Raw genomic sequence first — 27,941 nt, 5'->3', positions numbered from 1 at the left:
AACGCTTTTGTATTTCGTGCTATTGCTGAAAAGGTAAGCTTTCGTGTATGCGAACAACGAAGTGCAGAAGTGCGTGCCTGCCTGCCAACTCCCGATTTGCCCGCGATACTCGTAATTGCAGGAAGCGACCGTCTCATGGCGTCGGTAGCTTCGTGACCTTCGCTCGCTGTGTGCTTATCAGCTGCGATGTCTCAACAGTCGCAGTGTTCGTGAACCTCGCTTTGGGGCATGGTTAAAGAAAACGGGGGATGTGCCCCGCGCAGATAAACCTTACGGCATTCGGCAGCGGGTGAGAAAACAAGGGGGGGGGGGGGGGGTGAGCGAGCCGAGGTGGGCGAAAGAAATGGCATAATAATAATAATAATAATAAAAACGAAGCAGATCAACGGTAAAAGAGGCGCCAGTTGTCAGTTAGCGGGACTGCAGTGGACAAATGGGGCGCGTTTATTACGCGGGAGAAAAAAAAAATCCAGATTTCAATGACTGAAGATAGGGGTGCGTTTTTAATGCGAGTAAATACGCTATTTAAAGCAACAATTGAAAAATACTTAAACTTTGTATCAGTAACCCTTTGATGCCTGCGCTTTGCAGCGGCGTGACGTGTTTTGTTAAAAATCGTGCAGCTAACCAAAGAATTTATATGTACCTTGTTTAATCAGTGATTCGCGCTTTTTATGCCTTGCTTGATTTGTTTATATTTATACTAGTATATCGTAAATAACCAGGATACAGTAGTATTGATCTGATTTAATAAGGGATTGAACAGCCACACTCAATTGCACACATCTTTTTGCATTTTTGCACCATTGTACTGCGGCACATAGAATATTGTAGAATAGAATATTTCTGTATATTTTGGTGTAGGGTTTTGCGATGTGGTTACACATGAAAGCTTAGCCAAAGTGTACCAACAAACACGCACACAAAACTTTCAGTTAGACTGATGCAGCACAGATGATAATGGTGTAGGCATAGTTAGCCACTAAAGAACACGCTCGCGAAAAACAAAATGAGGATGGCGACGCAGGTGGCTGTAAATGAAAGCAGGCAGACCTAACAGCTCTTGTCTGTTTCATGCATTTTGTCTGTGCAGGTTTCATCCTTACGAATGTAAGGACACTGATCCAACTAATAAGCCCTCCATGCATATATTCTTGTTAGCTACTTCTCCAATATGTCGTGCATTTTTTAAATTACACATATTTATGGTCCAACAGTCCAGAGCTTATTGAGCATATATTTAACTTACTTGTGATATATTATCTGTTGCATGGCTGTTTTTATGAATTAAAAAAATTCAACTGCGAATGAGCTGCTTATGCATGCACTCGAAGAATAGGGTTAGCACGTCTTATTTATTCTTGAGAGTAGTCAGTTTTACTTGTGGCCTAAAGTAATCATTTTGTTGACCAATAAGCAACCTGTGAAAGACATAAAATTATCGAGTACACCAAATTTATGTAACTGGAGAAGAAATTTAGAGGTGAGCTTCCACAAATACACAGTGCTGTTTTTCCAGCAGCAGTATTGTAAGTGCTGTTGTAAGTGCTGTTGTAAGTGCACTTACAACAATATTGTAAGTGCTGTTGATCCTTCCATATTGGGGCTTGCTCGATGGTTTAGACTATTTTCACACAGTAGATTGTACATCGGTGATGTGTACATGTCTACACAACGATCCTTCAAAGTAAATGATAAATATTGCTACTTTTCTGTCTGAATGGGTTTATATAATTTTTTGTATCAACCATTGTAGTGGCTTATTGGTTAGGGTATTCTCGCTTAGCAAGAAAACTTGGTATAAACGCTGAAATTTGAGCTTCCCAGTATATTTCAAGCTTCTTGGTAGGTGCATGATTCAAGAGAGAAGCACTTTTTCACCACCACCACGGTGGTGAAAAAACCATACTCAAGCATGGCACTTGCATTCGTACACTAATATGCACAGATGCTTGTAAACGTAAAAGTGAATAGTGGTAAAGCTGAAAGTGGAGAAGCTGGAGCTTTTTATTATGACACATCATAATGAGGTTCTGATTGTTCCCAGTATTTTTTAAATGCTTAGTTGAATGTTGTGCATCTCTTACATGCAGAATGTTGAAAGGAAAGCACACTACGTCTTCTACGATGGACTGGGTGCTGACAATGCAGTGCACTCTTCATCACAACCTGAAAGCAGCTGTTCCGGGCTCACGACCTCACTCAAAGGGTCGCAGCAGTGGTGGACGCTACTCATAGGGTGCACCAAATATCCTGTACATTTTAGGAACATTCCTCTGATGGGAAAGGCTTCATCTCAAGCTATGTGTCCTATATACCTATTTATGTTTTCAATATAAGTATCAGTTTGCCATCAGATCAACAGCAGTGCGTGTAGAAAACTGTGTACAACGCATAATGTTACAGTTGTATGAAAAACTAGAGATGGCCTAGATGTCGCCAGCTTAAAAGGTTGATCCACTAATGGGTCAATCCACGCCAAACATCCCAGCTATTTTAGGGACCATCTCAAATGTATTAAAAAAAATTGTGATGATTTACTGCATTGAAAACAGTGAAATAAAATAATTTCAAAAGAAAAAAAAATTTTCGGTCACGTAGTTGCCTTCTGAACTTAATGGAATGTCGTTTCAGTGTGGTTTGTGGGAAAGTAGTTTAAAAGTACTGCTCATTTCTTCGATACCAAAATTTGTCTACATGTTAAGTACAAGTTCATGTGTAAAGTGTTTGAAGCGCAGTAATATTAGTGCAATTTCACTGGCACATACGCCTCCAAGACCAACAATGTGCTTGATACGACTGGTTGGTGCTGTATGGTAGACAAAGTGCTTAACAGCGCAAAGGACAAGAAGGGAAAGAAGAAACGAGAACAGAGCCCTGAACAAACAATCAAAGTTTATTGCAAACCAACTGCAATATATAGAAAACAGAATCTGCACATAACCACGCACCATAAGCAGAATCGCACATACATGCACCATACAGCCTATCTTAGCAACAACCGGTCATGTAAATGGACCCAAGATAACTAACTGCATAGAGTTAAGAAAAATTGAGGGTACGCTAACACAGGAAGCACCAAGTTGTTGAATATAGAAAGCTTCACTAATCTCGTGCTCGCGCTGATTTTTATATCCCCCGTGATCAAACACTTGTCGAGAGTTGGCTGACAACAAGACTTATTACAATGGTCTGCCAAGTGGCTGGGAAGGAAACCTTTTAGAGAGTTAGCGTATCCCCTCAACCGATCATTCATTCATCGCCTTGTTTGGCCAATGTAACCATGCCCAAAAGTAAAAAAATATCTTGTAGAGAATCGCTAAAACACATTCAAGATCGCACGTAGCGTGTTTCTTAGTGCATTCTTCTTTCTTAGGTCCTTCGCTGTTGACCCTGTGACATAGCCCAGCGAGGTTATCGCGTGCGCAGAACACAACTCTTACACCTATTTTGCCAGTGACCTTCTTTAGCCTTTGGGGAACTTCGTGTATGTAGGGAATAACAGCCTTGCTAGAATGATGCTTGTTGAGTTAGCTGTTGCTTTGTCTCTTATCAACCACTCTTAGTGACGTTAGGAGAGTCTCGGCAATGGAAGTTAGCTCGGGATTAGAAAAGCCTCCTTGTTGAAGGCAGTGAACTTGGAGCGAGAAACTGCACTCTATCTGGCGGTGACTAGAGCCAGTTAAAATTGCCTTTAGGCAGGAAAAAGCGATGCTTCACTTGACCAGCTTAGAATGGGCGGACGTAAAAAGGAGGTTTTTTCTTGAGCATGACTCGTACCGCCAACATACATGATGAACAAAAAAAAAGCATTTCTAATTTTAGACATCGTAGCTTGTCGTCAGAAATAAACTCCGACGTTATTTCTAGTTTCTTCATTTCACACCCGAAAACGTCAAATATCTCATCGGTGGTTCGCCGAGGGTCAGATTGATCGATGCGGTAAAGCACTAAAAAGTCGTCAACGTAGTCGAACACTTTAACTGTACTCGTGTGATCAAAGTTAGCCATGAGACTTCTTTCATACCGCGCGAGTAAAAAGTTACAAAGAACCGGTGCTAAACTTGGCCCCGCCGCGGTGGTCTAGTGGCTAAGGTACTCGGCTGCTGACCCGCAGGTCGCGGGTTCAAATCCCGGCTGCGGCGGCTGCATTTCCTATGGAGGCGGAAATGTCGTAGGCCCGTGTGCTCAGATTTGGGTGCACGTTAAAGAACCCCAGGTGGTCCAAATTTCCGGAGTCCTCCACTACAGCGTCTCTCATAATCATAAGGTGGTTTTGGGACGTTAACCCCAAAAATCAATCAATCAACCGGTGCTAAACTTGAGACATTGCACACATCTGCACCGATGAGATATTTGACATTTTTTGGCGTGAAATGGTGCAACTGGAATTAAAGTCGGAGTTCGATTCATGACGACAAGTTACGATGCCTTGACTTGGAAATGCTTTTTTGGTTGACCATGTATATTGGCGGTACGAACCTTTCTCAAGGAAAAGCCTTCTTTTTACGTCCACTAATTCTAAGCTAGTCAAGCGAAGCATCTCTTTTTCCTGCCTAAAGGCAATTCTAACTGACTCTTGTCACCGCCAGATAGAGTGCAGTTTCTCGTTCTAAGTTCACTGCCTTCAACAAGCAGGCTTTTCTAATCCCCTGCTAACTTCTATTGCCGAGACTCTCCTAATGTCACTAAGATTGCCTGATGAGACACAAAGCAAAAGCTAACTCAACAAGCCTCATTCTAGCAAGGCTGTTATTCCCTACGTACACGAAGTTTCCCATAGGCTAAAGAAGGTCGCTGGAAAAATAGGTGTAAGAGTTGCGTTGTGCGCACGCGACAAGCTCGCTGGCCTATGTCGCAGGGTCAACAGCGAAGGACCTGAGAAAGAAGCATGCACTAAGAAATACGCTATGCACCATGTTGAATGTGTTTTAGCTATTCTCTACAAGATATTATTTACTTGTGGACATCGGCCAAACAGGGCGATGCATGAATGATCGGTTGAGGGAGCACGTTAACCTTCTTCCTTCCCAGCCACTTGGTAGACCATTGTAATAAGTCTTGTTGACAGCCAATTCTTGACAAGTGTTTGATTACGGGGGATATAAAAATCGCCGCGAGCACGAGATTAGTGAAGCTTTCTATACTCAAGAACTTGGCGCTTCCTGTCTTAGCGCACCCTCAATTTTTTTAACTGCTGTGAAGTTAGTTATCTGGGGTCCACTTATATGACCGGTTGTCGATAAGGTAGGCCGTATGGTGCATGTATGTGCAATTCTGCTTATAATGCGTGGTTATGCGCAGATTCTGTTTTCTGTATATTGCAGTTGGTTTGCAATAAACTTTGGTTGTTTGTTCAGGGCTCTGTTTTCGTCTCATCTTTTCTTTCTTGTCATTTGCGCTGTTAAGCACTTTCTTCGTCTACTATGCCTACAAGAACTTAGCCAACGTGTTATGAATGTCTGACTACTGAATACTAACTACACAAAAGGTATATTTTGAGGAAATAATATTATGAGACTTCTTAAGCTGCTAAACATTACGAGAAAAAATTACGAGTTTCGCAGAATCGTCATTTTCGTTTATATTGAGACCCGGTTTGCACTGTGGAGTGGTCCAAATAAATATGACCTTCAAACCTACATCGAAAGGGAAAAAAAGGTATTTTCATGTGCCAATTGTTATCATTACTTTTTTTGTTTTAAGGAAGAAAAGTTTTGAACTTTCCCATTGATGAAAATAGGAAATTTCAAGGTGGCAGCTGTTGTATGACGAAATGGGAAGATAGGCACCAATGGGAATACTAAAAAATATTTTCTTCCTTAAAACAAAAAATTCAATGATAGTATATGAAAAGAAATGTTCATTTGCTTTCAATTTATGTATAAAGGTAATTTTTAGTTAAGCCACCACATGGCGTAAATCGCATCTGAATATGATCAAAAATTACGATTTTGTAGAATTTATGATTTTTTCTCATAAAGTTTACCAGCTTGATAAGTCTCAAATATTTTTTTTTTCAAAATATACCTTGCGTGGAGTAGGTATTCACTACACAGATATTCATACAAACTGCAGTATTGCAATAAAGAAATTGCAAACATAGCACATTTTGGATAAATTCTTAGAAGCATATGTGCCAGTATAGTTGCAATAATATTACTGAGCTTCAAACACCTTACACAAGAACCTTTACTCAACATGTAGGCCAAGTTTGGTATAGAACGTACTTTTAAAATAAATTTTATCACACATACCCAAACGACATCCCGGAAAGTTCCGATGGCAACCTTGCGACCAAACATTTTTTCTCTCCGAAATATCCTACCGTTTCACTGCTTTCAATACAGTTAATCAGCACAATATTTTTCGAATGCATTTGAGATGATCGCCAAAACGGCTGGGCGTTTGGCATGAAATCACCCTAACAGTGTGTCATGAACACAGAAAAAGGTCCTATGCTTATTAAGCCCTTTATTTACCAAAAAATATACTGAAAGTGCCTCCTCTGAGGCACTGTATAGTGCCGCTTTTTTCACAGTTCTAAGGGAACTAACTGCACGTGCTATTGTTGTTTACATGTGCAGCAGTAGCATTAATATGTAGTAGAACTTGCTGTTGGGATAGTTGGTGCATGTTTGCATTAAATATTAGTCAATTTTGCGCCAAAACGACGACCACACAAATGAAAAAAACACATAAACGGAATGGGCACTCATTTCCAATTGTTGATTTCTTGAGGAAATGGGCTGATATAAACCCACTTTTTGTCAACGCTTGTGCAACCTACTCGGGCCGTCCCTTACCTAATCACGCTATAGGACACATGATCGCTAGATACCGTGCTTCCAGCTCATACATGATAAGTGAAGTTTTGCTAACGCAATTGATACCCCTTTTCTTTTGTGAAAGCCCATCAAAATGGCTCTTGGTGTGAATCCACATGAAGTGACATGTGCTCTTGAACGGGCACCGTCGTTATTCTTTGCCGTAATGGCGTGCTCCCTCGCTAGATCATTGACGCAGCGCCTCGTCGTCTGGCTAACATGTCTCTTTCTGCACGATAAGGGTATTTTGTAAACCACTTCAGTAGCAGACTTCGTGAATGGCCACTCATGCTTCTTTTTACAGCCTTTCAGCTGCTCAGCATGATTTTCAGCGATGCACCGGCGCAATTTTGCTAGTTTGTTAGGGGCACGAACACGATCAGTACTTCATGCCGGCTCGCCACCTTTTTAAGGTTGTACGTATGAATATATAGTATATTATGAATATAAGGTACAAACAGCTGCTAGTGAGCACCCGTCCTGTTCATGTGTTTTCTTTGTGCGGTCGTGGTTTTGACGTGAAATTGACTATTCAATTCAGGCATTCATGTCTATTCACAGCACATGTTTAATGTCTGTAGCAAAATATTACATGATATTTTCGTATTCATATTTGCATGTTCAAGAGAACAGCAGCCGTGCCAATTGTGTCAATTGGATACAATTTCCTAATTTTGCACAAAACCATTATGAAATGCCCAACCAGCCTCAATTATTTCTCAGTATTGTTAATTTTATCAAGAAACATAAAATCCATTATTCAACTTAAGTTTGCGCATCACCATCCAATTGATTGATGTGTGCAGTTTAATGTCCTAAAGCCACCATTTGATTATGAGACGCTTTAGGGGAGGGCTCCAGAAATTTTGGCCGCCTGGGGTTCTTGTGCACCCAAATCTAAGGAAATGGGCCTACAGCATTTTCGCCTGCATGAAAAATGCAGCTGAGTACTTTGGTGACTAAACCATCGAGGCGGGGTCATCATCATCCAATCTAATACAGATGTGCCAACCGTAATTATAACTTTTAATTGACTATATTCTTACCTCACAGCAAAAGAAAAGAGTAGAACGGTTTAAAAGAAAGTTCTACCCCCCCTTTCTATGACGTCCATAACGCTTTTTAAGTCGCTTTCGCCAGAATACGCTTTCGCTCTGCGGAAAAGTGCTTTTTGATTTACAGGACACAAAATATTTTTGTGCCTATATTACTCTGCCATGCAGATGCCATTCAATAACGAGTACTAGTATAAGTGCTGGCCGTCTTTCAGAGTGATTTATGAGGTTTTCGCAGCCTTTAGCGACGATAAAGAAAATCGTATGCCACTTTTTTTCTTTTCGCCACCCCCTTGAGCTCCTCCTTTACAAATATCTGGAATTTCTGGGTCGCCTGTCAAACAGTTAGACAAGCTAACCAAATGCTACTGCGAGTTTTACACCCGTAATTTAGAACGTCCCTTCACTAAGTGCTTCACCTTGACTTGAGAAAATTGATTCCAGCGCAGTCTCTAGGCAGAGCAAGTCACTCAATATCAGGGATAATCTGCTGCGATTCTCAAGAAACGCAGCGTCATTTTTAGACAAGCGGTGGCGCTGTGCTCAGCTAGTACAAGTGAAGGATGAGATTTGAGTCGAGGAGCATTCGTATATAGGGAGGATAGCATTGTTTGCACTGTGGGACAGTTCAAGAGTGCTTTTGTTGAAATAGCTGCACTCTCGTGTATCTTGAATGAATTAGCGTATGTCAAATAATTTCTACATATACTTTTTTGTGTGTGTGATTCAGTATAATTTGTTGTACTACTGTAAATTTGGAGCCCCACCGCGGTGGTCTAGGGGCTATGGTAATCGGCTGCTGACCCCCAGGTTGTGGGATCGAATCATGGCTGTGGTGTCTGCACTTCCGATGGAGGCAGAAACGCTGTAGGCCCTTGTGCTCAGATTTAGGTGCACGTTAAAGAACCCCGGGTGTTTAAAATTTCCGGAGCCCTCCACTACGACGTTTCTCATAACCATATGGTGGTTTGGGGACGTTAAACTGCACATATCAATCAATGCTGTAAATTTGAAATTTCAAGCTCAAAAATGCTGTGTTTGTTTTTCCTGAAACCTGCTCCAAATTTAGATTTTCTCCCTAGAAAAGCAAGATATGATGCTCCAAAATATTGCACCAGATGATAGCTTGGCTGCTCCACCTCTGCTAGCTGTAAGTGGTTACTCTTTCACCCTGCTTTTGTGTGCCCATTTTATGTTCTTTGATGTTGCAGTGTTTCAGGGGGACATAGTATGTGATGCGCTTGATATTTTACATCTTTAAATCAATTATTCTGCGTGGTTAGTATCTAGTGACACTGTTAAGCTATTCTAATTTTGCCTATTGTTTTCACTCCTGTATTATTATTTCTCCAGTATTCTGAATGTCTGAACACACAAGGGTTATTGTGAAATGAAAATGCCATTTTAAGACTGTTTTGTCATTACATTCATTAGAATACCACTAGCTTTGCATAATATGCATAAGGCATGCCACAACACATGCAAACTGTGGCGTACCAATGTGGCAATTGTAGTGTGCATTGATATATTATTTCAGTATATTAGAGAAATAAGGCATGCTGCATTACACTACTCTTCCTGCTGTTTGTATGCTTCACTGCACTGTGCTTTTGTGCTGCATTGAAGCGTGTTAAAATTAGTTCTTCATTTTTAAGTGCAAATAAAGGCTCTTTTGTTGTACTTTGATATGCATGCATTGGTCGTTAGAGCTCCATGCCGTACCATTGACGTCTGATTTCCGGTCTTCTTTTGTAGCAAATGGCATTCTGCTTTGCACAATTGAAAAAGGCTTTTGATTAAGGTATAATTTGTCTCTGAATCCTGTATGTTCTCTGTGCCTAATAAAATAAAGCTTGATTTCGTTTTGCACAATGGCATGACTTTGTGAACGTTGTGTTATGTGTGGCAGCTCATTTTGAGTGATGCCTTTGCATTAAGCTAGGATTACGTGTTATATGCCGTGCTTCATATATGCACCATAAAAGCTGTGCTAAGGCCAGGATTACTACACTGTGGCAGGAGCCACTACAATAGGACATCTGCACATGAAAGGTCTAGCTAAAGGGTAAGCTTTCACGTGCTTCCACAGGGGCTTACTGGAAAGGGGTAACTTTCGAATTATGGTATTTTTTGCATGGGTGTTGGGGCATTATTTAGCATGAACACCCCCACACCCTTTTTGCTGTTTGAGCAATTACACCCCTACACTACTTTTGTTTTTTAAGGGTGTTAGGGTGTCATAGCAATATTACGCCCTTACGCCCTAAAGATTACTTGGGTACATTCGCTTTTACACCCTCACTCCCTTAAAGCCACTTGGGTGTACATTTGTCTTTACACCCGAAGAAATGTTTGTGCCATAGGGTGTAAATTCGGAAATCCGCCCCACGATATAGGTGTAGCCCTGCTTGATACACCCATTTCGTGGGGTGTTGGGGTGTGAGTTATAGACACTATAAAACACCTATATGGGTGTAATTTGGTTTACAGTGTAGTGCACGCTACAAATGCAAGTCGTTTTTGCGGGTGTAAGTGGGATAGTGGTCACTGGCTTATTATTTCGGTACACGCGGACCAATTGATTAGTCAGCAGTTATGTATGCATCAGTGAGGTTTCGCGATGATGACGCAAGGGAAGTCATGAATGTTAAAGACATCAAACATTTCACTCCGAGAACCATTTCTGACTACGATAGTAGTAATTGATATCGTGTCCGCTGGCAAGATGACCACCAAATCGGCTTTTTTCATGGGCAGATCCTGTGGCTGTTCGGTAAGTAAAATTTCTAATGCATTTTATTTAGTAAAAAAGTGTGTGCCGTTTGATTTTAGTGTGCTCTGAATCCGCGCAGAGACAAAGGAAGTGGCAAACCAGCCTCCAAAACGCGTCCCCCTACCACCACGCCCTTCGGAAAGAAAATACTATGGGAGCGATTCTTCGAAATACAGCGAAGATTCTTTGCACGAGGTATGCGTAGAGAAACTGCATCCAAATGCGTAGAATAATTTTGCCAGTTCTTTTTTTCTTGTTTGGTTGCTTTGCCAGCAGCAAAACTCACGACTCAAAAGAATTCTCACAGGTATAGCATTATAGAATTTGTAATAGAAGAAAGCTCAAGAACTTGGCATGGTTGATCGTTTGGCTTCTTGAGAACAACTTGCATGTTCTTGGTCAGAAACATAAAACATGAAACTTTGTTCCGTTTACCTCGTTGCTTTTTCGTACTTTCATATGCAGACGCACGTGGACTTACGGCCGGCTTGCACTAACCTCGTGAGGGATATTTTAAAATTTGTTTTGTCACTCTGCCGAAAAATTTACTGAAATACAGTTTTTTTTTCTATGCTGCACTGAACATATATTCTTATGTTGCAAACATTCATGCAATCTCGCCCTTCTCGTCATCACGTGTAGGATAACTGACTTTCCCGGGCTGGTTTACTTCCCTGCCTTCCCTTCTCTACCATTCTTCATCCTTCATGCTGCTATTTTGCTAATTGGAAGTGGCAACTTATGTCAAGTGTCCATGCATGCCTATTTTATGTCCGCCTATGTTCAGCGCGCTAGGTATTCAGAAAGGCGGCAAACCACGGCACGGAGGCCAGAGGGAAATCGGAGGAGGCCTTTCGAAATAAACACCTACAGTCGCTATTTGAGAAGAGAGATGAGGTGCCGAATTGTGAAAAAGAACTACTGCAGCTACAAAAAAGAAAATAAGCTTCTCAAAACAGAAAGCGAGAAAATTCTGCAGGAAAATAAGATCAACAGCAGGCTCGAAACGCTTGAAAAAGCATCATGTAGCTATGTTTTTGATACAGGTTTGGGTTTTACGTTTTAATATTTTCATGCAGGTGTAATTGTTACACTAATCTAGAGTTGCATGGTTTATTTCCTTTACTATCGTATGGTTAGTCAGTATCAAAATGCATGAGCAGTTTTTCATAGAGTAGAATAGTAGTGTTTTTGAAAGCGTAGTTAACATCATGTGTTCCTTTACATACAGAAAGTCACCTATGGGCGCATATGGCTCAGTGCGCAGCGGGAGCTGTGGCTTCATCGACCACATCAACAGAGGCACGAAAGCCTCTGAAAGTTGCAGCAGTGCCTGGTGGCCTATCTTCTGTACCACGGATGGGCAATGACAGTGCTTCCATTCCCACAGACAGACTTTCTTCCTGATGACATGCGGGAGGAGCAAATTCCCTTGCAGTCGCAGTGCACATCAGTTTACGTGGTGGGAGATATGGTAGGCACACCTTCCTCAAATTTTATAAGCGCAGCTATTTGGATTAGCTCTCCCCAGTTCATGCTGTTTCTTCCTCGTGCTTCACCATTCAGAGTAGGTTCATGAACACTACTGTCTTGCGTTGTATAGGAGGATTGCACAGAGGCAGGGCCTCCAAGAAAGTGCCAGTGTCGTAACAGCAGCGTACCCATCTTGATGGTCTTCAACTAGGCACTCAACGGCATTCTGCCTGTACATTCTACGGTGTCATGCACACTATCACGCACACAGCCCCTCGTTGCAGCTCGCCGTATCAACAAAATCAATGAGGTGCTCCACCAGAGCACATCTGCGCCCCCATGCACCACAGAGATGGTGGCCAACACCACTAGCGCTCTAAGCGGGTGACGTCACTTGCAATACATGACGAATCAATACTTGCGATCTATGTAAGTTGTTTCAATGTGCAAGGCACACTGTGTGGTAGGTGTGCACTGTAGGTTTAAATGAAAACAGTGACAGAAAAGGCCAGTTTAAAAAATATAAAGAAAAAGCACAAAGAACTTTTTGTTGCTTAAAGTGTTATCCGTTTCTGCAAGGCATAATTCAAGCCTCTTTTAGGTTTGGAAGTGGCTGTAGAGTGGTGTCGACCTGCTTGTGTATTACATATGCGAATATAACTGCTGGATTCTGCAGTGTTCTGCGGAGAGGAGTCCCGTCCCGGTGCTTGTTGTGTACTTTGGCAGGATCCAACCACATTCTTGCTTGGTGCATAATATTTAATCATTTCTGACTAAAATCAACAGTAAAGGAACCTTACAACGCAAAGCAGCCAGAAATCTAGTAGAATAACTATGAAAATGACAAATATTGTGTGGTAGCCTTCAATAATTATTGTTCGAATAATTGGACTTCTCTATGTTTTTCATTTTTCTTCAAGTGCTGTTAGGCAGTAGCGGCATAAGCATAAAAAAGCAAGCGTGCGAACGCCTTATGCAGGACCCGAAAGATGGCATTTTTATCCGTGATGCCAATGTGCAAAGTTTTTTTACTGCAGGCCACATGGGCAGAAGTGTCACTAGGGCTGCATCTAACTGAACAATAGGCGACCTAAAGGCTGCTTTGGATGCAACAAGATATAATGAACTCAAAGGAACGCCTTGTATTGTAATTATAAACCTTATTGGCACCATAAAACGAAAATTTGTTGTCAAACGCTGAGTTAAATGATCCTTTTGTCAAGATTTCGGGACGTCCTCTGCAGTTTAATTGCTGTATTGTTCCAACTCCTCAGAGCTTGTTGCTTATAAGGCAGCAATTCAGTATTAGTATTGACAATAGTTTTTATTGCAACTTTTTTTAACGACCGCCCCAAATTTCAATGCCGTGGCCTAATTAGCACAAGCTGTTTCTGTGCTGGTGAGATTTGAACCTGCGTGCCCCTACTCAGTAACACCTGCGCCTATTATTAAACCACGGATGCATGTATCTTTGCCAGTTCTTCATTTGTACAGTTGAGTGCTTAAGTGGTGCCTTTGCCACAGTGCATTGTAACATGAATAAACACAAAAAAGAGAAAAATGCATAAAAGAAAAAAAAAGACACGATGCAACTGAAAATTCAAAAACACTAAACACGGCTCTGCGAGTAGCAGAAGGTTGGATGCGAAGCTAGTTCGAATATTGAAGTTTGAGTGTGAATTGATCAAATTTAGCATGTTTTGAATATTTCTGAAATATTTCTCAAATACTTTGAAGTTCAGTTGTAGCAAACAAGTTTGAGGGGACTCCTAAGTAAATTCTTTTAAGATAGCAACATGAAAGCATTTCTTTTGGTAGGTTGGTGATGCACTGGAGGAATCGTGTTTCATAGTTTTTTTATCAAAAAGAGGCAATACATAAACTGAATTGTATATATGCACTTAATTTAGAGCAACCAACGTGTTATAGACAACATGGCCGCCTGCAGAATTTCGATTTGGGGTGTGTGTGCACATATGCGTTGCAAAGAGGCTGCGGAAGGGTGTAGCTTTAGCGGAAGTCAAGTACTGGTGTGGCTTGAGTGGGCGAAGTGCCCCTTTTGCACCCCCTTGTGGATGCGCACGGTAAACAACAGTTTACACGTGCGAGGCAGAGATGCTATTTCCTCAGCCTATTCGCTTTACCCTTCTGTGGCTGCCCAAGTGATGTGGTGGACAAGGGGGGCGGGGGGGGGGGGGGGAGGGGTCCCTTAAAGTTGGCCGTTCCAAATCTGTCTCATAGACATCAATATATCAGAACATCTAAACATTCAACTTAGGATACAAAAAATTTTCGGCAAATGTTTTTTCGAACTTCCTTTCCAAATTTTGGGTGAGCCCCCTATCTTTGCCTAATCAACCATCTGCATGTTGGAACCAACGTTTTTTTGACAGAGCTGGAAAGGCAGCTTTGCCACACTACGATAATGTGTTGGTGTTACGCATGTTGAAAATCTGAACGGTGACTTTTTTTTTCGGTAAGTTTTAACAGCAAACTTCCTGTGTGCATCAAATAGTAAACACTATTTGCTGGAATATTGGCACATCCCTACAGAAAACCGCAGGTTCAACTCAATACATTGATCGAAATGTGTTGAGATGTTTAAATCATTACATGCACTCTACTATATGATATTGAAAAGTCGATCACCTTAAAAAACTTGTGCAACGGGCTCATAATACCTTTGGAATCATGCTAGCACAATCCGATTTTGTCGTGAACCTTGTTACTATACATGAGGGTGACACTGTATCGTGAGACTATTTTTGCGACATCCCAACATTCAGATCATTGAATTGGTTTGGTGTGAAACTTGAGTCGTATTTCTCCGAAAATCTTCTAAGTCTACCGACAGGGCTGGGGATATGTCTTCTAGACACAATAATTATCTCTTGTGGTTTCATTTGGTGAAAAATGTGCCTTTACTGTTTCATGCTGCCATATCACTACCATTTTCCTCACACACGGTTCCTTTGTTTCGTGTATTTTGTGTGTCTTCAAAATAGTGCTTGACAACTTCGCATTAAATTGCACTGGTGAATATTTTCGTTGTTCCTTGCCTTCTGTGTTTCAGTTTTCTTCAGGCACTACCTGGAGAAATGCTGCAGTGACTCGGAGATTCTCAAGAGGCATGCTTGGCGAGCTTGTTGCTGAAAAAAATAGCAGACCTAATTTAGCAGAGGAAGTTACCCTGTAAATATTTTAAATATATTTTGTACCTTACTTCCAACGGAAACTCTTCATTTTATAGAGGTTTTCCTGCAATGCAGTTCGCGTGTCATGATTCACCAGTAAGTAATCCTGGATCATATTCAGAAATGCTCTTGGACTTAGCAGTGCCTTTGATGCAGCAGAAAGGCGTTTCGAACGAGCTGCTCTAGGCAGTGCCAATTAAGATAGCACAAACCTGTTTCAAACACGCTGAAATAAAGGCGGTGGTAAGTCGAGCTCAAGTGAGAGAATTGAGGGGTCAGCATCTGGAGCACCGAAAGGCCAATTCAGTACCTCGAATACACTTCTAATAGGCCAATAGGCAAATACACCACCTATAGACCTATAGAATACCTATAGGCCGATTCACCAATAGACAAATAGAGGTTTAATAGATCCATAAAATACCTGTAGCTACCAATTGACCCGTAGAATACCAAAAGACCAATAGGTTTGTTAATCCCATAGGCTATTGGTTTTTCTATTGGTGATTTTCGCTAGGGTAGCTTTACCTGACAAGAATAACACAGGTACTTCAAGGAGAGCTCGTTCACCATTTTTTCGCCACACCAGCAACAGCCGGGTCCCCCACCACTCGCGAGATCACAATATTTCCTTCGCTGCCCGGAACCACATCACGAATAAGGTTCCCCCAACTCCCTTCTATCGATGACAATCTTCGTTGCTGTTGTAGTCGCTTGTAACACTTAGAAGGTGCACTGAACCATTTTCTTTTTTTCGAACGAAGTCGAACGCTTCGCACATTCCTCACTGCACCAGCTTGGTCTGCGCCATGTTGGTTTGTGGGGAACGGCCTCCTGGCGGCGAGGCTGTTTACGTCACTCCTTGAGCAGCCAATGAATGCCGCTAAGCGATGAGCCGGAGTGATTGGGAGCATCCACTGGGGCAAAAGTGATGTGCCGGAGCATTTCATGAGCAATTACGGGAGCATAATCGGAATATTGGTCCCGTTTTCCTCCAGTTTACTTCGTCCGCCTCCCGCCGGAGGAAAATGGTGGAAAAAGAACGTATTTGCTCCGGTACAATCCAGTTTGAGTGAGGCCACCAGAGCAGAGCGGGCACATTATTCCCCGGTTCCTGCCAGCTGGGTATATTTTTGTTTACAGTGTACAGACGGAGTCACACTTGTCTAAAGCATACAGCCGCGCGCTTTAAGAGCCACATTCAGTGAAATTATGTGAATGCTGATGCTGTAAATATTCCTAACATAGTTATACCGCCTGCACTATTTGTCTGTAACTCAAGCATGAGCGGAAGGTTGTGTAGCTAACGTGAAGTAGCAGGTGTAGACAACAACGTCCGCAGCCACGCACTCCGCTGCTCTATTTAAGTAAATGCGATTGCGTGTGTACGCGAATCGCTTAAAGTACTGCGCTTGCTGCTACTTGTACCAATGACTAATCACCATTGTTCGCAGAAGCGGAGCTCATTTTTGCGTCGCTAGCGCGAATGTGTGCTGCTGAACAGTTCAGGCAGTGACGGATCAGTCAATGGCAGCGACGATATCACACAAAACAGGCTAAACAAACGAACAACCGGTGAACACAGGCTTCGGCAGTGATGTCACACCAACGGATAACGCGCCGGTTTAGTACGCGCAGCCGAAGATTGTGATTTCACCACACTTGCACGTTAGACGGCACCTGTTTCAATATGGCGGGCCCATGTCGGGAAAATTTGAAAAGGTGGATCCGGGCGAATGCAGGTGAGACTTGTAGCAATGCTGAAGATGAGTAGATAGGGCCATATGTAAGCAAACAAAAGTGGAACTCACTGAAGCTCACTCAAGAATTATATCTTGTGTATTGGACTCACTTAGACTTAACAAAAGTTCTCTGAGCCGGACTCACTCGACCTCTCATTCGGAAGAATGTTTTACAATGAAAGCTCTATATGGCTCAGAGAAACAAAAAAACCGCCTGCTAGTGGTGTCATAAGAGCCCTCCATTGGCTGTGTTGTCAGTTACGTCATTCCCAAGCACGCGCACCATTGGCTGCGTTGTTAGTGACGTCGTCACCGCTGTGGCGCGAGCCCGCGCACAACAGTTTCTCCTGAAACCTCCCAGCCGAGTTGGCTCGTGATGTTAGACGCTTGCAAGAACGCCGCGTTCAGGCGTCAATGTGATGATTGCGGCAGCGCGTTCGCAGGGCCGTACGCTGTTTCGGTGGTGGTTTCTGCAGCGGCACATTCGCTTCGGCTGCGACGTCTCTGACCACCAGTTGTCCGAGAACAACCACTGTGATTAACGCATTGCGAAGCGCAGTTAGCAGCTAATTACACTTCTCCGTTACCCGGATCATGCGAGGCACAATGAGTGGCATGTGAAATAAACACTGTGGTAAACCCAAGCCAAAAGTGCGGCTAACCACATTAAGGAGCACTGACGTGTAACCCGTATTTGAGAAACGCTTCAGTGCCACGTCGATTCGAACCCGTTGCTCAACACCTAGGCCACACGTTTCAGCTCTCGCTGGTTAACCATTCGTACGAACTGCTTGGGTGGTCTTTTTGTTTTTTCTTCAGGCGGACTCATCCGGATTCACTCAAACTCAGGCTCACGGCTTGATCTGAGTCACAGTGAATTGACTCTTGAGTGACTTCACCGACGTGTGCCTGTCTGCTGCCTTTGTGAACATCATGACTTCAATATTACATCAAGACGGTGGGAAAGCGAAGTGGGGGTGAGAAGTAGAGATCTGGTGAGAACGAGAGGAGGACAGAATCCGTACAGAGAGACAGAAAAACTACAGCGAAACAAAAGTAAGAAAGAGGGCACAATATAGGAACACACAGAAGAAAATGGTGGAAGAAAGAGATATCATATGGTAGACACAAAGCTAGGAATAGCAGCATAAAGCATAGGAAAAAGTGAGAGAGCAAGTGAGGGTAGAAGGCTACCAGCTAATGCCGTATCGGTTGGCCGCTCTGGTCCTCTGGTTAAGAGTCCCAAGATGAAGAGGCAGCTCACAATGGGAGCGCGAGAGGCAGCGTACTAACCGAATACATCGGCTATCTCAGAGCGTTCAGGGCAGCCTGAGAGCAGCTAGAGATCAAGGGGCTTTATTAAGAACAGTGTGCCTGTAGCGCCACCGTGCAGCCAGCGTGGGAAGTGGCCGGGAGACATTGCTGCGCTGCGTCAGCGAATGGTGCTGATCTGTTCAGTGGAATGTTTTTTTCTTGATGCTTACCAAAGAGGAATGGCAACATTTTTGCCAAAATTCTAACCGGAAAATTGTTCTCAGTGGCCAAACAGTACTTCTTTGTCACCACCTTAGATACATAACGCGGGAGCTCCCTGCGCATGGTGGATGCAGCACTGCTGACGTTATCTAGGAACACATAGCTGACATCTGTAACACAATAGATAATACATGAACTAGAAAGCTGATAAGAAATGTTACACGTGTTTAAAAGCTTTGATGAAGTCTGCTATATCCTGTGGTTGTGGTGCCAACAGAAGGATAATCTTGTCATAATAAAGCCTCATCATCATTATCATCATCAGCCTGACTACGTCCACTGCAGTACAAAGGCCTCTCCCATATTCCGCCAGTCAACTCAGTCTTGTGCTTGCTGCTGCCACTTTACACCCGCAAACTTTTTAAATCTCATCTGCCCATCTAATTCTCGGTCTCCCCCTAATCCGCTTGCGTTCTCTGGAAATACAGTCAGTTACCCTTAATGAGCAGCGGTTATTCTGCCTACGCGTTACATGCCCGGCCCATGTCCATTTCTTCTTCATGATTTCAACTATAATATCCTTAATATCCCTTTGTTCTCTGATCCACTCTGCTCTCTTCTTGCCTCTTAAGGTTACACCTATAAGTTTCCTTTCCATCGCTCGCTGCGTCGTCCTCAAATTAAGCTGAATCTTCTTTGTAAGTCTCGAGGTTTCTTCTCGATAGCTATGTACCGGCAAGATTCAGCTCTTATATACCTTCCTTTTGTGGAGGAGGAGGATTGAAAGAGGAAGGACAGGGAGGTTAGCCATTCCTCTTGAGGGATTGTGGTAATCTATCAGACATGATTTGATAGTGCTTTCCAAATGTGCACCACTCCACTCTAATTATTCTAGTTACTTCAATGTCGTGGTTCGGCTCCGAGGTTGTTACCTACCTAAGTAGACGTAGTCTTTTACAACTTCAAGTGCACTATTGCCTATGTCGAAGCACTGTTCTCTTTCGAGGTTCTTGTACATTACGTTCGTTTTCTGTAAATTAACTTTAAGACCTACCTTTCCACTGTCCTTGTCTAACTCCGTAATCATGAGTTAAAAATTCGTCCCCTGGGTTACTCAGCAATGCAATGTCATCGGAGAAGCACAGATTATAAGGGTACTCTCCATTAACTCTTATCCCCAACTGTTCCCATTCTAGGCCTGTGAAAACCACCTGTAATCAAACGCTAAATTGCATTGGAGAGATTGTATCCCCCTTGCCTTACACGATTCTTGATTGGTATTCTGTTGCTCTTTTTATGAAGCACTATGGTAGCAGCTGATCACCTGTAGATTTATTTTAGAATTTGTATATATGCTTCGTCGACGCCCTGATTCTTCAGTGCCTACATGACTGCTGTTATTGATACTGAATCAAACGCTTTCTCGTAATCTATGAAGGATATGTGTAGTGGTTGACTGTATTCTGAGCATTTCTCTATTACCTCATTGATAGTATGAACATGGTCGATTGTTGAGTAGGCTGTTCGAAATCCTGCTTGTTCTTTAGGTTAATTGAATTTAATGTTGCCTTAGTTCTGTCAGCAATTACCTTTGTAAATAGCTTGTGTACGACGGAGAGCAAGCTGATGAGCCTGTAATTCTTCAAGTACTTCTCATCTCCTTTCTTATGTATAAAGATTATGTTACCATTCTTCTAACATTCAGGTACTTTTCTCGCCAGGAGACACTTCGTAAACAGGGTGGCTACTTTTTCGAAGACAATCTGTCCTCCATCTTTCAGCAGATTTGATGTTATCTGATCCTCACCAGAAGCTTTGCCTCTTTGCATTTCCTTCAAGGCTTCTCTAATTTCTTCTATCATTACTGCTGGGATGCCATCTGAGTTACTGCTAGTTTTTATATTATGGTGGTGGTTGTTTCGGCTGCTGTACAGATCCCTGTAAAATTCCTCCGCCCTTTCGACTATCCTATCCAAATTGGTAGATATTTTGCCCTCCTTGTCCCTTTGTTTATACATCTGGTTTTTGCCCATCACAAGTTCCCTCTTCGCCACTTTGATGCTTCCTCCGTCCTTCGCAGCGTGTTCGATTTTCTCCATGGTATACCTTCTTACATCGTATACCTTACGCTTATTAATCAGCTTCGAAAGCTCAGCTAATCCTATTTTGTCTCTTGTATTTCAGTCTTTTCTGTATTGACGTTTCTTAATGAGGTTATCCATCTTCTGAGACAGCTTGCCAGTGTCCTGCCTAAGTACCGTACCTCCAACTTCCACTGCACACTCCGTAATCATTCTCGTCATATTATCATTCATTGCATCAACGCTAAGGCTGGTTTCCTCGATAAGAGCCGAGTATCTAATCTGAAGCAAGACTCTGAATTCCTGTACTTCCCTTCTCAGTGCTAGCTCATTGATTGACTTGCGAAAGAGTTTCCGTCGTTCCTTCTTCAAGTCTAGGCGAATTCGAGACCGTACTATTCTATGGTCACTGCGTCGTATCTTGCCAAGCACTTCCACATCCTGCATGATGCCTGGTTGTGCACTCAGTATAAAGTCTATTTTGTTCTTAGTTTCGCCATTAGGTCTCCTACATGTCCACTTATGGCACCGCTACCTCGTTTTTGGTAAAATGTGTTCAAGATCTGTAAATTATTGCGTTCTGCGAATTCTACCAATAGCTCCCCTCCGGCACTTCTAGTACCGATGCCATAATCTTCTACTATCTGATCCCTAGCCTGCTGCTTCCCTACTTTGGCATTAAAGTCTCCCTCCCATCAGTAAAGTATAATTTTTTTACCGTATTCATTGCCAATTCCACGCCTTCATAAAAGCTTTCAACTGACGCGTCATCATAGCTGGACGTAGGCGCATAAGCCTGTACAACCTTAATGTTGTATCTCCTATCGAGTTTATTTATGGTACCTGTGACCCTTTCATTATTGCTGTAATATTGCTCTACTTTGCTAGCTATATTTCTGTGGATAAGGAACTCCAAGCCCAGTTTTATTTTCTCAGCCAAGCCACGATAGCAAAAACGTGCCAATTCTGTAGCACTGCATAGGTGCATAGGTATCATCTGCCCTCCTAACCTCACTGAGCCCTATTACATCCTATTTAACACCCTCTAGCTTCTCGAATAATACAGCTAGACTTGCCTCACTAGATAAGGTTCTAGCGTTAAACGTTGCCAAGTTCAGGTTCCTATGGAGGCCTGTCCGAACCCAGAGATTCATAGCACCCTCTGCTGGGTTGCAGATCTGACCACCGCCGTGGTCACTTGCTTCTCAGCCACTGGGAATTGAGGGCATGAGCGAATTGACGTATGAATATGGGAAGTAGTGGCCAGATACTGCGCCAGGTTGGCCAATTTTTCTCCAGTGAGGGAGTGCGTTACCGGTGGTGGTCACCGGTGAGGCCACACCCCAGCCCTGTTAATGCACTTCTATCACCACGCCGATTTTTTAAAATCAGCTTGGAAAGTGCGTGGTACCGGGATTCAAGCTATGAACCTCTTGCATGCGAGGCTGATACTCTAATCACTACGCCATCGCTGCCTTAAACAGCAACAGTTCATCGAAATATTCATTGCCCATTCTACGTAGTATTTGTGCCACAGACAAAAAAGCTATGTGCTCATTATAGATTATTGTGATTCAAATTCACAGAATTTAGTAAGCAATTTAGACCCGATTCTGTTCTTGTGAACAGCATTTATTGTGTGTATTTTAATTTCTCGTGTACTGTAAGGATTGCGTGTTTTTGCGTAATTTATAAATACTTTGACAATTGGCACTCACTCCATGCAAGAAAATAGATTAAGTATACGTTAGAAATGATGAATGCAGTTGATGACAGATCATTTACGTCAGGTTACACAATGCGAATTCAGAAGAAATGAAGTTCACTAGGGTTGAGAGCTAGGCTAGTTGGTGGGATATCATTTGAACATATGTGGTACTAGCGCAAATCCGACGGGACACAAGGACAAAAAGTAGGTAGTGTCGCGTTTCTTCTTGTCCTTGTGTCCTGTCGGATTTACGCTACTACACCATATATCAGGAGAAATGCATTAGAGCCAGAGTAGCATGGCTTATCAGCGTTGCCTACTTATCGACCAACCACAACTTTCAAACTGTGCCATCATCTGAAATGACAACTTTCTCAATATCAATAAATGAAGTCCTCAAGTAGCTGAAGCTTAAATTTCATCATCACATTATTTTAAATGTTGAATTCTACTAAAACAGACAAAACAAGGTCGAGAAACCTTATTGTGTCTAAAGTGTACGTAAATTAAAAAAATACACGCGCGGTTGAATTTGGAAGGTATATGATCCCATGACTGTTTCGCATTCAACACTTGCCTTCATATCTATTTTACTTTTAAGTATGACCACATGCGCATGTTTATAGCTTCGAAATAGTTGAAGTACAGGCAGCGACCCAAAATGCCAAGGTGCGTTAGCGAGATGCACTCGTCGTCAGTGACAGGCACTCCTGCCAGAAGCGAACGGGAAATTGCTGCGCGTCAGCTAGCATACACAGCCGGCGGCTGGGCAACTGTCGTCCGAACCAGGCCGGGACATTTGATATGTGGGGTTTAGCGTCCTGAAACCACCATGTGAATATGAGGGACGCCGTAGTGGAGGGCTCCGGAAATTTCGATCGCCTGGGGTTTTTTAACGTGCACCCGAATTAGAGCACACTTGCCTACAGCATTTCCGCCTTAATCGAAAATGCAGCCGCCACAGCCGGGATTCGATCGCGAGACCTGTGGGGGCCAAGACATTTAAGTTAATTTCGAATGTCATGTTTTCCCCCAAAAATAGTGTACCGCTCGATCATTAAAAATACGGAATTGTCCGAATATGTCCGGCTTTTGCTTGTGCCATGAGAAAACTACGCCATGTGAAATCTTGCCAACTGAGAGGAGATAGGACTAAAGGTAAAGAGCCAGATGCTCACGCAGCGCCCGCTTCTTAAAACATCCACTTTTTTCGCCGCCGTCAACATGATCGTCGCGAGGCGACACCTTACCGCTTTGTGAGGCGATTCCTTGAAGCTGACGTGTGTCATGCCGTTCGTGTTGGATGTCCCACCCTTCGCGCAAAAGCACCCCCGGTTTAACTTACGAGCAGCAGCACCTAAATGTTGCGTAGTTGTGCTGGCAAAGAATGGCACAGTAAAAGCAAGCGAAGATATAACTACTTATTGGGCCAACTTGTGCCATGCAAAGTGAAATTCTCACGATGAAATGATAGCGACGAGCAGGATAATAGGTTAACGATAACCTACACGTTAATACGCATCTGTTTTCGTTATGAGCGATTGCGTTTTCCAGACTTACTTCTAGTTTTCTCTAAGGTCAAGTGTTCCGCTTTACGTGTCGTGCATAAGATCTGTGCAATACATTCGAAAATGTTCGAGAAAATTCGAGTATATTCAGAACAGGCTTGCTCTAAGCGAAAACACGTTTATGGATTTTAGATGGTGAACCCCAGTCACTGTAAAAAAAGAGAGAAACTAGAGGAATAACTGAATTATCAGTCATATAAAAACTGCCCCCCCCCCCCGGTCCCTCCATCGCACTGCGAGTTATTTATCCTAAAATGCCGGCGGGGTTAGTAAAAAAACATGCACAAAATAAGTACAGTCTGTCACTGCTTACTCCGTACCTCTAAAGTCAAGTACATTGACTCGTAAATGATATAAGGCAAATGTGAACAAACAATTTCACAAATCTGTTGCCTGTGGCCACCAAGCGAAGCCAGATCAGCTATCGGAGGAGTATACTGCACGTGTGGCAGCGGTAATTTCCGTTGTTGCCGTTCCGGTTCGCAGAATGCGCGGTGTTGATTTGGTTTTTGTGTGACGGTGACGCCCGTGAACATGACATTGCTGTGTCGCCTGCAACTGTGTCACGACAGCAAGGTGAGAACCTTGCTTCTCTACTTTTTCGTGTGCCACAAGTAAGGCTTAGTGAACTTAGACCATTGCTGTGCCACGGATGCACGTTATCATTCAGGCGCGCATACGCGAACTCGGTTCCATAATGGAACTTTACCGAACGTCCAGCGCTGACGACCTCGCTTAACCTATGAAAGGGTCACGACAATTTTCATGGCCCCCAGTAATATACAGGCAGAGAGTTTTCCTATTCGCGACCAGGCTCTCTTCTTTTTACGTTTCTCTCTCTCTCTCTCTCATACGGCAGCCTATTGCCAAAACACACCCAGCTTTGTTCGCACCCAGGTGATAGCTCCTGCGACTTTTTATTGCTTATAAAAACGAGGTAACCTCCAAGTACCTTTGACGATGAAGTGCTATCTGATTGCCACTGTTTTATTATGTAAAAGACAGGACGAGTAAAAAAGAGGGCGGTGTTCTAACTGTCGTTAGTCATTTCCTTCCTAGTTCACGTATACAGCCCAACAGAAATTTTATATGTTGCTATTACGTCGCGCTCATTCAACACAATATTTCGCATCTGTTATCGTTAGCACGTTTCTCCCATGAAACTTATTCAAGGGCTACATCAGCTGACGCTATAAAGACGAAGTACCTAAAGATCGAGTATATTTTGGTTCGGAGGTTTGAATTTTTTCCACACAGACTGGCCTAATTTAACTTGCCAAACAATTACTTCTAATGAATTCTTTCTACTCGCACTTGATTTGTACCTTGCGGAATTCGTTAAGCAAGCCACCCACGGTGAAAACCGATTCGTCAGATCTTCAATCAAAATGGCCACATCAGTGTCATATATAACGCCTGTAGTTCCTTGTCTTCTTAGCCGAATGATCGTCCGAACGTTCATGCCACAGTCACCTTGCTCCGAGTCTCCATTTGGCCCTCCATATAACGCAGACGCTTGAGTGACGTCCACCACGTCAACATTCTTACCGGGATTCACTGATGTTCTCAATACTGCTCAGTAATACTGCCTAGAGCTCTGAAGAAGATACCATTTGCGTGCTTCGCTGTCTCATGTTGATGGATGGTTGCGTAGGCGAGAAGAGGACTGGGTATCGTCTTGTTGTGAGACAGTTAATTACACAAAATGACTGTCAACGTAATGACCAGAAAATATTGGCAATGTGTAGAGGCCCTTACACACTCGCTTATGTTTTTATGCTCCCAATTTCTATTATCAGAGCTGATACAAGTAGAATGGTATAGCAACGGCATCAATATATTCGGCCCACAATATGGCACCGAATTCGTAGCTTCATCAAGCGTACGACACACCTGCGATTAGCCGTGTTCTCAGTCGATCGTAGGCTTTCCACACCTACCCTGGTATCGGCGCACCTCTGAACATTCATGCGTGGGGTCAGCTTATGCGACGTGTCACCATAATGACTTCACACTTTCGGCGACGTCATCAGGCAGCAATTTTTAACGACGCTGTAACTTTCTGCTCCTTTCGTGTTGGCGCTGGTGGTCATTATTTTTTGCTTGATTGATTGATTGATTGGTTTGTTGGGTTTAACGTCCCAAAACTATGCTATGATTATGAGAGACGCCGTAGTGGAGGGCTCGGGAAATTTCGACCACCTGGGGTTCTTTAACGTGCACCCAAATCTGATCACATGGGCCTACAACATTTCCGCCTCCATCGGAAATGCAACCGCCGCAGCCGGGATTCGATTACATGACCTGCGGGTCAGCAGCCGAGTATCTTAGCTGCTAGACTACCACGGCAGGGCTTTATTTGCTTGATGATAAGTGCATATAGCATCTGCTTGAGCTCATCACGTGATTCACAACCCCCCCCCCCTCTTTGTAAGTTTATCGATGCATTTAAACTAATAGGTGTTTGTACTAATTATTATTTATAGTATATTTTAAAATTGTTTTTATGACATAACGTAGTATCAATTCAATAATACACAGCTAATTCCATTTGCTTTGTAATTGTAGTTTTTATAAACGTTTCTGGACAACTCGCACTAGCGCTTCGCAGGTTGATTAAAAAATAGCAGACAGGGTCCTCGGTATTCAAAGAAGTAATTATAACTCCTCCTGTTAGTTAAACCACGTTCATCAGTATTCACATTTTGAATGCTTAAAGTGTAATTTTGGAGTTAAGCTAGTGATAACTCGACAGGTGAACAAAGCTGAAGCTGGTAGGCAATAGCTGAAGTGGAACTCAACATGCAGAATGTGGAACATCTACAGTGGGCGAATATGAGCCATGAGACAATATAAACAATAGGACGCCCCCCCGTTACAACTTGTACGAGTGCGTGACTTCGTGCGTAGACACGTTGTTGTCAGCCGTGTCATCTCTGACGGATGCATCGTAATAAACAGTGTTCTGATTGGTATGTGGGGTTTAACATACCAAAACCACCATTTGATTATGAGAGACACCGGTGTGGAGGGCCCTGGAAATTTTGACTGCCAAATAAAGAGAGCTCTACCAACTGGCTTGTGTCTTGAGAAGCAAAATGACGAGATTTCAGAGCACCACACACAAAACAGAGCGGACAGTTGAGAGACAGCGCTGCATGAAGGAAGGTTGGCGCGACTAAACAAGCTGTGTAGCCACAGTAAACATGAGGCTAGCTTCTGACGAGAAAACCAAATAAACCTTGAGTTCTGTATTGTTCTTTACGCGACTTGGGTGCCGGATACAAAAGTTCCTAAAGCCACCATGAAGTGTTCAAAGGCGTAAGAGCGTGGGTGCTGACTTTCACCGCCTTTTTTTTTTGTTTCAAAACAACAACTGCATACACTGAGTAAGATAATTACAGAGATATATTAAAACGCCTTCTGCCCACTTTTTCAAGACTGGTCTCCTCCTCCTCCTCCTTCTCTATCGGTGGGGCCAGTTGCAAGAGGTCAATGGGGAACGTAGACCTGGTATGGCACAGTCTGATCGGAACCGGGGCACGGCATGTGGGACATTCTGCTAATCATGTGCCGGCCTCGTGATTCTTCCCTGTCCCGGTGTTTTTTCCTCCGAAGCGCGTTGCATTCATATGAGATACTATTGCCGTGAAAGGCAGCAAGCCAACGGCCACGTTGTAGCCACAGCGTCAAAAAAATTCATGGGAAAGCGAATTCAACCTGGTTCACACGTGCTCACAGCAGCTGCGGATGGCACATATGCCCGCCTAGTCATTCCTCTTCCTTTCCGAGAAATGTACTTTTGATCACTGCACTATATACAACGAAACATACTTTTATCCAGTAAAAATGGTGCAGAGGACCGAAAGAACATACAGTGCAAAACTTTTTTATTGAAGGACGCAGTTTTATGGTATAGCTGGCATGAATGCCAGAAAATGTCTGTCAAAGTACTTTTCTTTTTACTTTTTTACTCATTCGCAGGTTGTTTCTGTTTGCAAGAAAAAGACAGTTTCTATGAACATCAAAAAATTGCTTATGCTT

The 27,941-nt window shown here is 43.0% G+C and overlaps 2 protein-coding genes and 1 long non-coding RNA gene across 5 annotated transcripts in view; 2 read left to right on the top strand and 1 right to left on the bottom strand.

Moving 5' to 3' along the window:
• Window positions 1–27,941, top strand: part of LOC119174081 (solute carrier family 41 member 1) — a 331,108-nt gene that overhangs the window by 47,273 nt on the left and 255,894 nt on the right. The gene's annotated exons all lie outside the window — the stretch shown is intronic.
• Window positions 1–27,941, bottom strand: part of LOC142818047 (uncharacterized) — a 61,125-nt gene that overhangs the window by 12,893 nt on the left and 20,291 nt on the right. The gene's annotated exons all lie outside the window — the stretch shown is intronic.
• On the top strand, window positions 4,715–15,357 carry LOC142818046 (uncharacterized). Its single transcript, XM_075896247.1, has 4 exons — window positions 4,715–9,032; window positions 10,735–10,850; window positions 11,887–12,129; window positions 15,202–15,357. Exons 1-3 carry the CDS (start codon window positions 8,976–8,978, stop codon window positions 12,023–12,025), a joined length of 312 nt encoding a protein of 103 aa, XP_075752362.1. The 5' UTR covers window positions 4,715–8,975; the 3' UTR covers window positions 12,026–12,129; window positions 15,202–15,357.

The sequence above is a fragment of the Rhipicephalus microplus genome, chromosome 5 (assembly GCF_043290135.1).
Source record: "Rhipicephalus microplus isolate Deutch F79 chromosome 5, USDA_Rmic, whole genome shotgun sequence".
Taxonomy (NCBI): Eukaryota; Metazoa; Arthropoda; class Arachnida; order Ixodida; family Ixodidae; genus Rhipicephalus; species Rhipicephalus microplus.
Note: the sequence above shows the minus strand (reverse complement) of the source record. Positions and strands in the feature narration are given on the sequence as shown.

Excerpts from the sequence above, each read along its gene's own strand:
- LOC142818046 (XM_075896247.1), top strand. The coding sequence starts at position 8,976 with ATGATGCTCCAAAATATTGCACCAGATGATAGCTTGGCTGCTCCACCT. Across the intron at positions 9,033-10,734 it reads CTGCTCCACCTCTGCTAGCT|AGACAAAGGAAGTGGCAAAC; the intron begins GTAAGTGGTTAC and ends GAATCCGCGCAG. Across the intron at positions 10,851-11,886 it reads GCGAAGATTCTTTGCACGAG|AAAGTCACCTATGGGCGCAT; the intron begins GTATGCGTAGAG and ends CTTTACATACAG.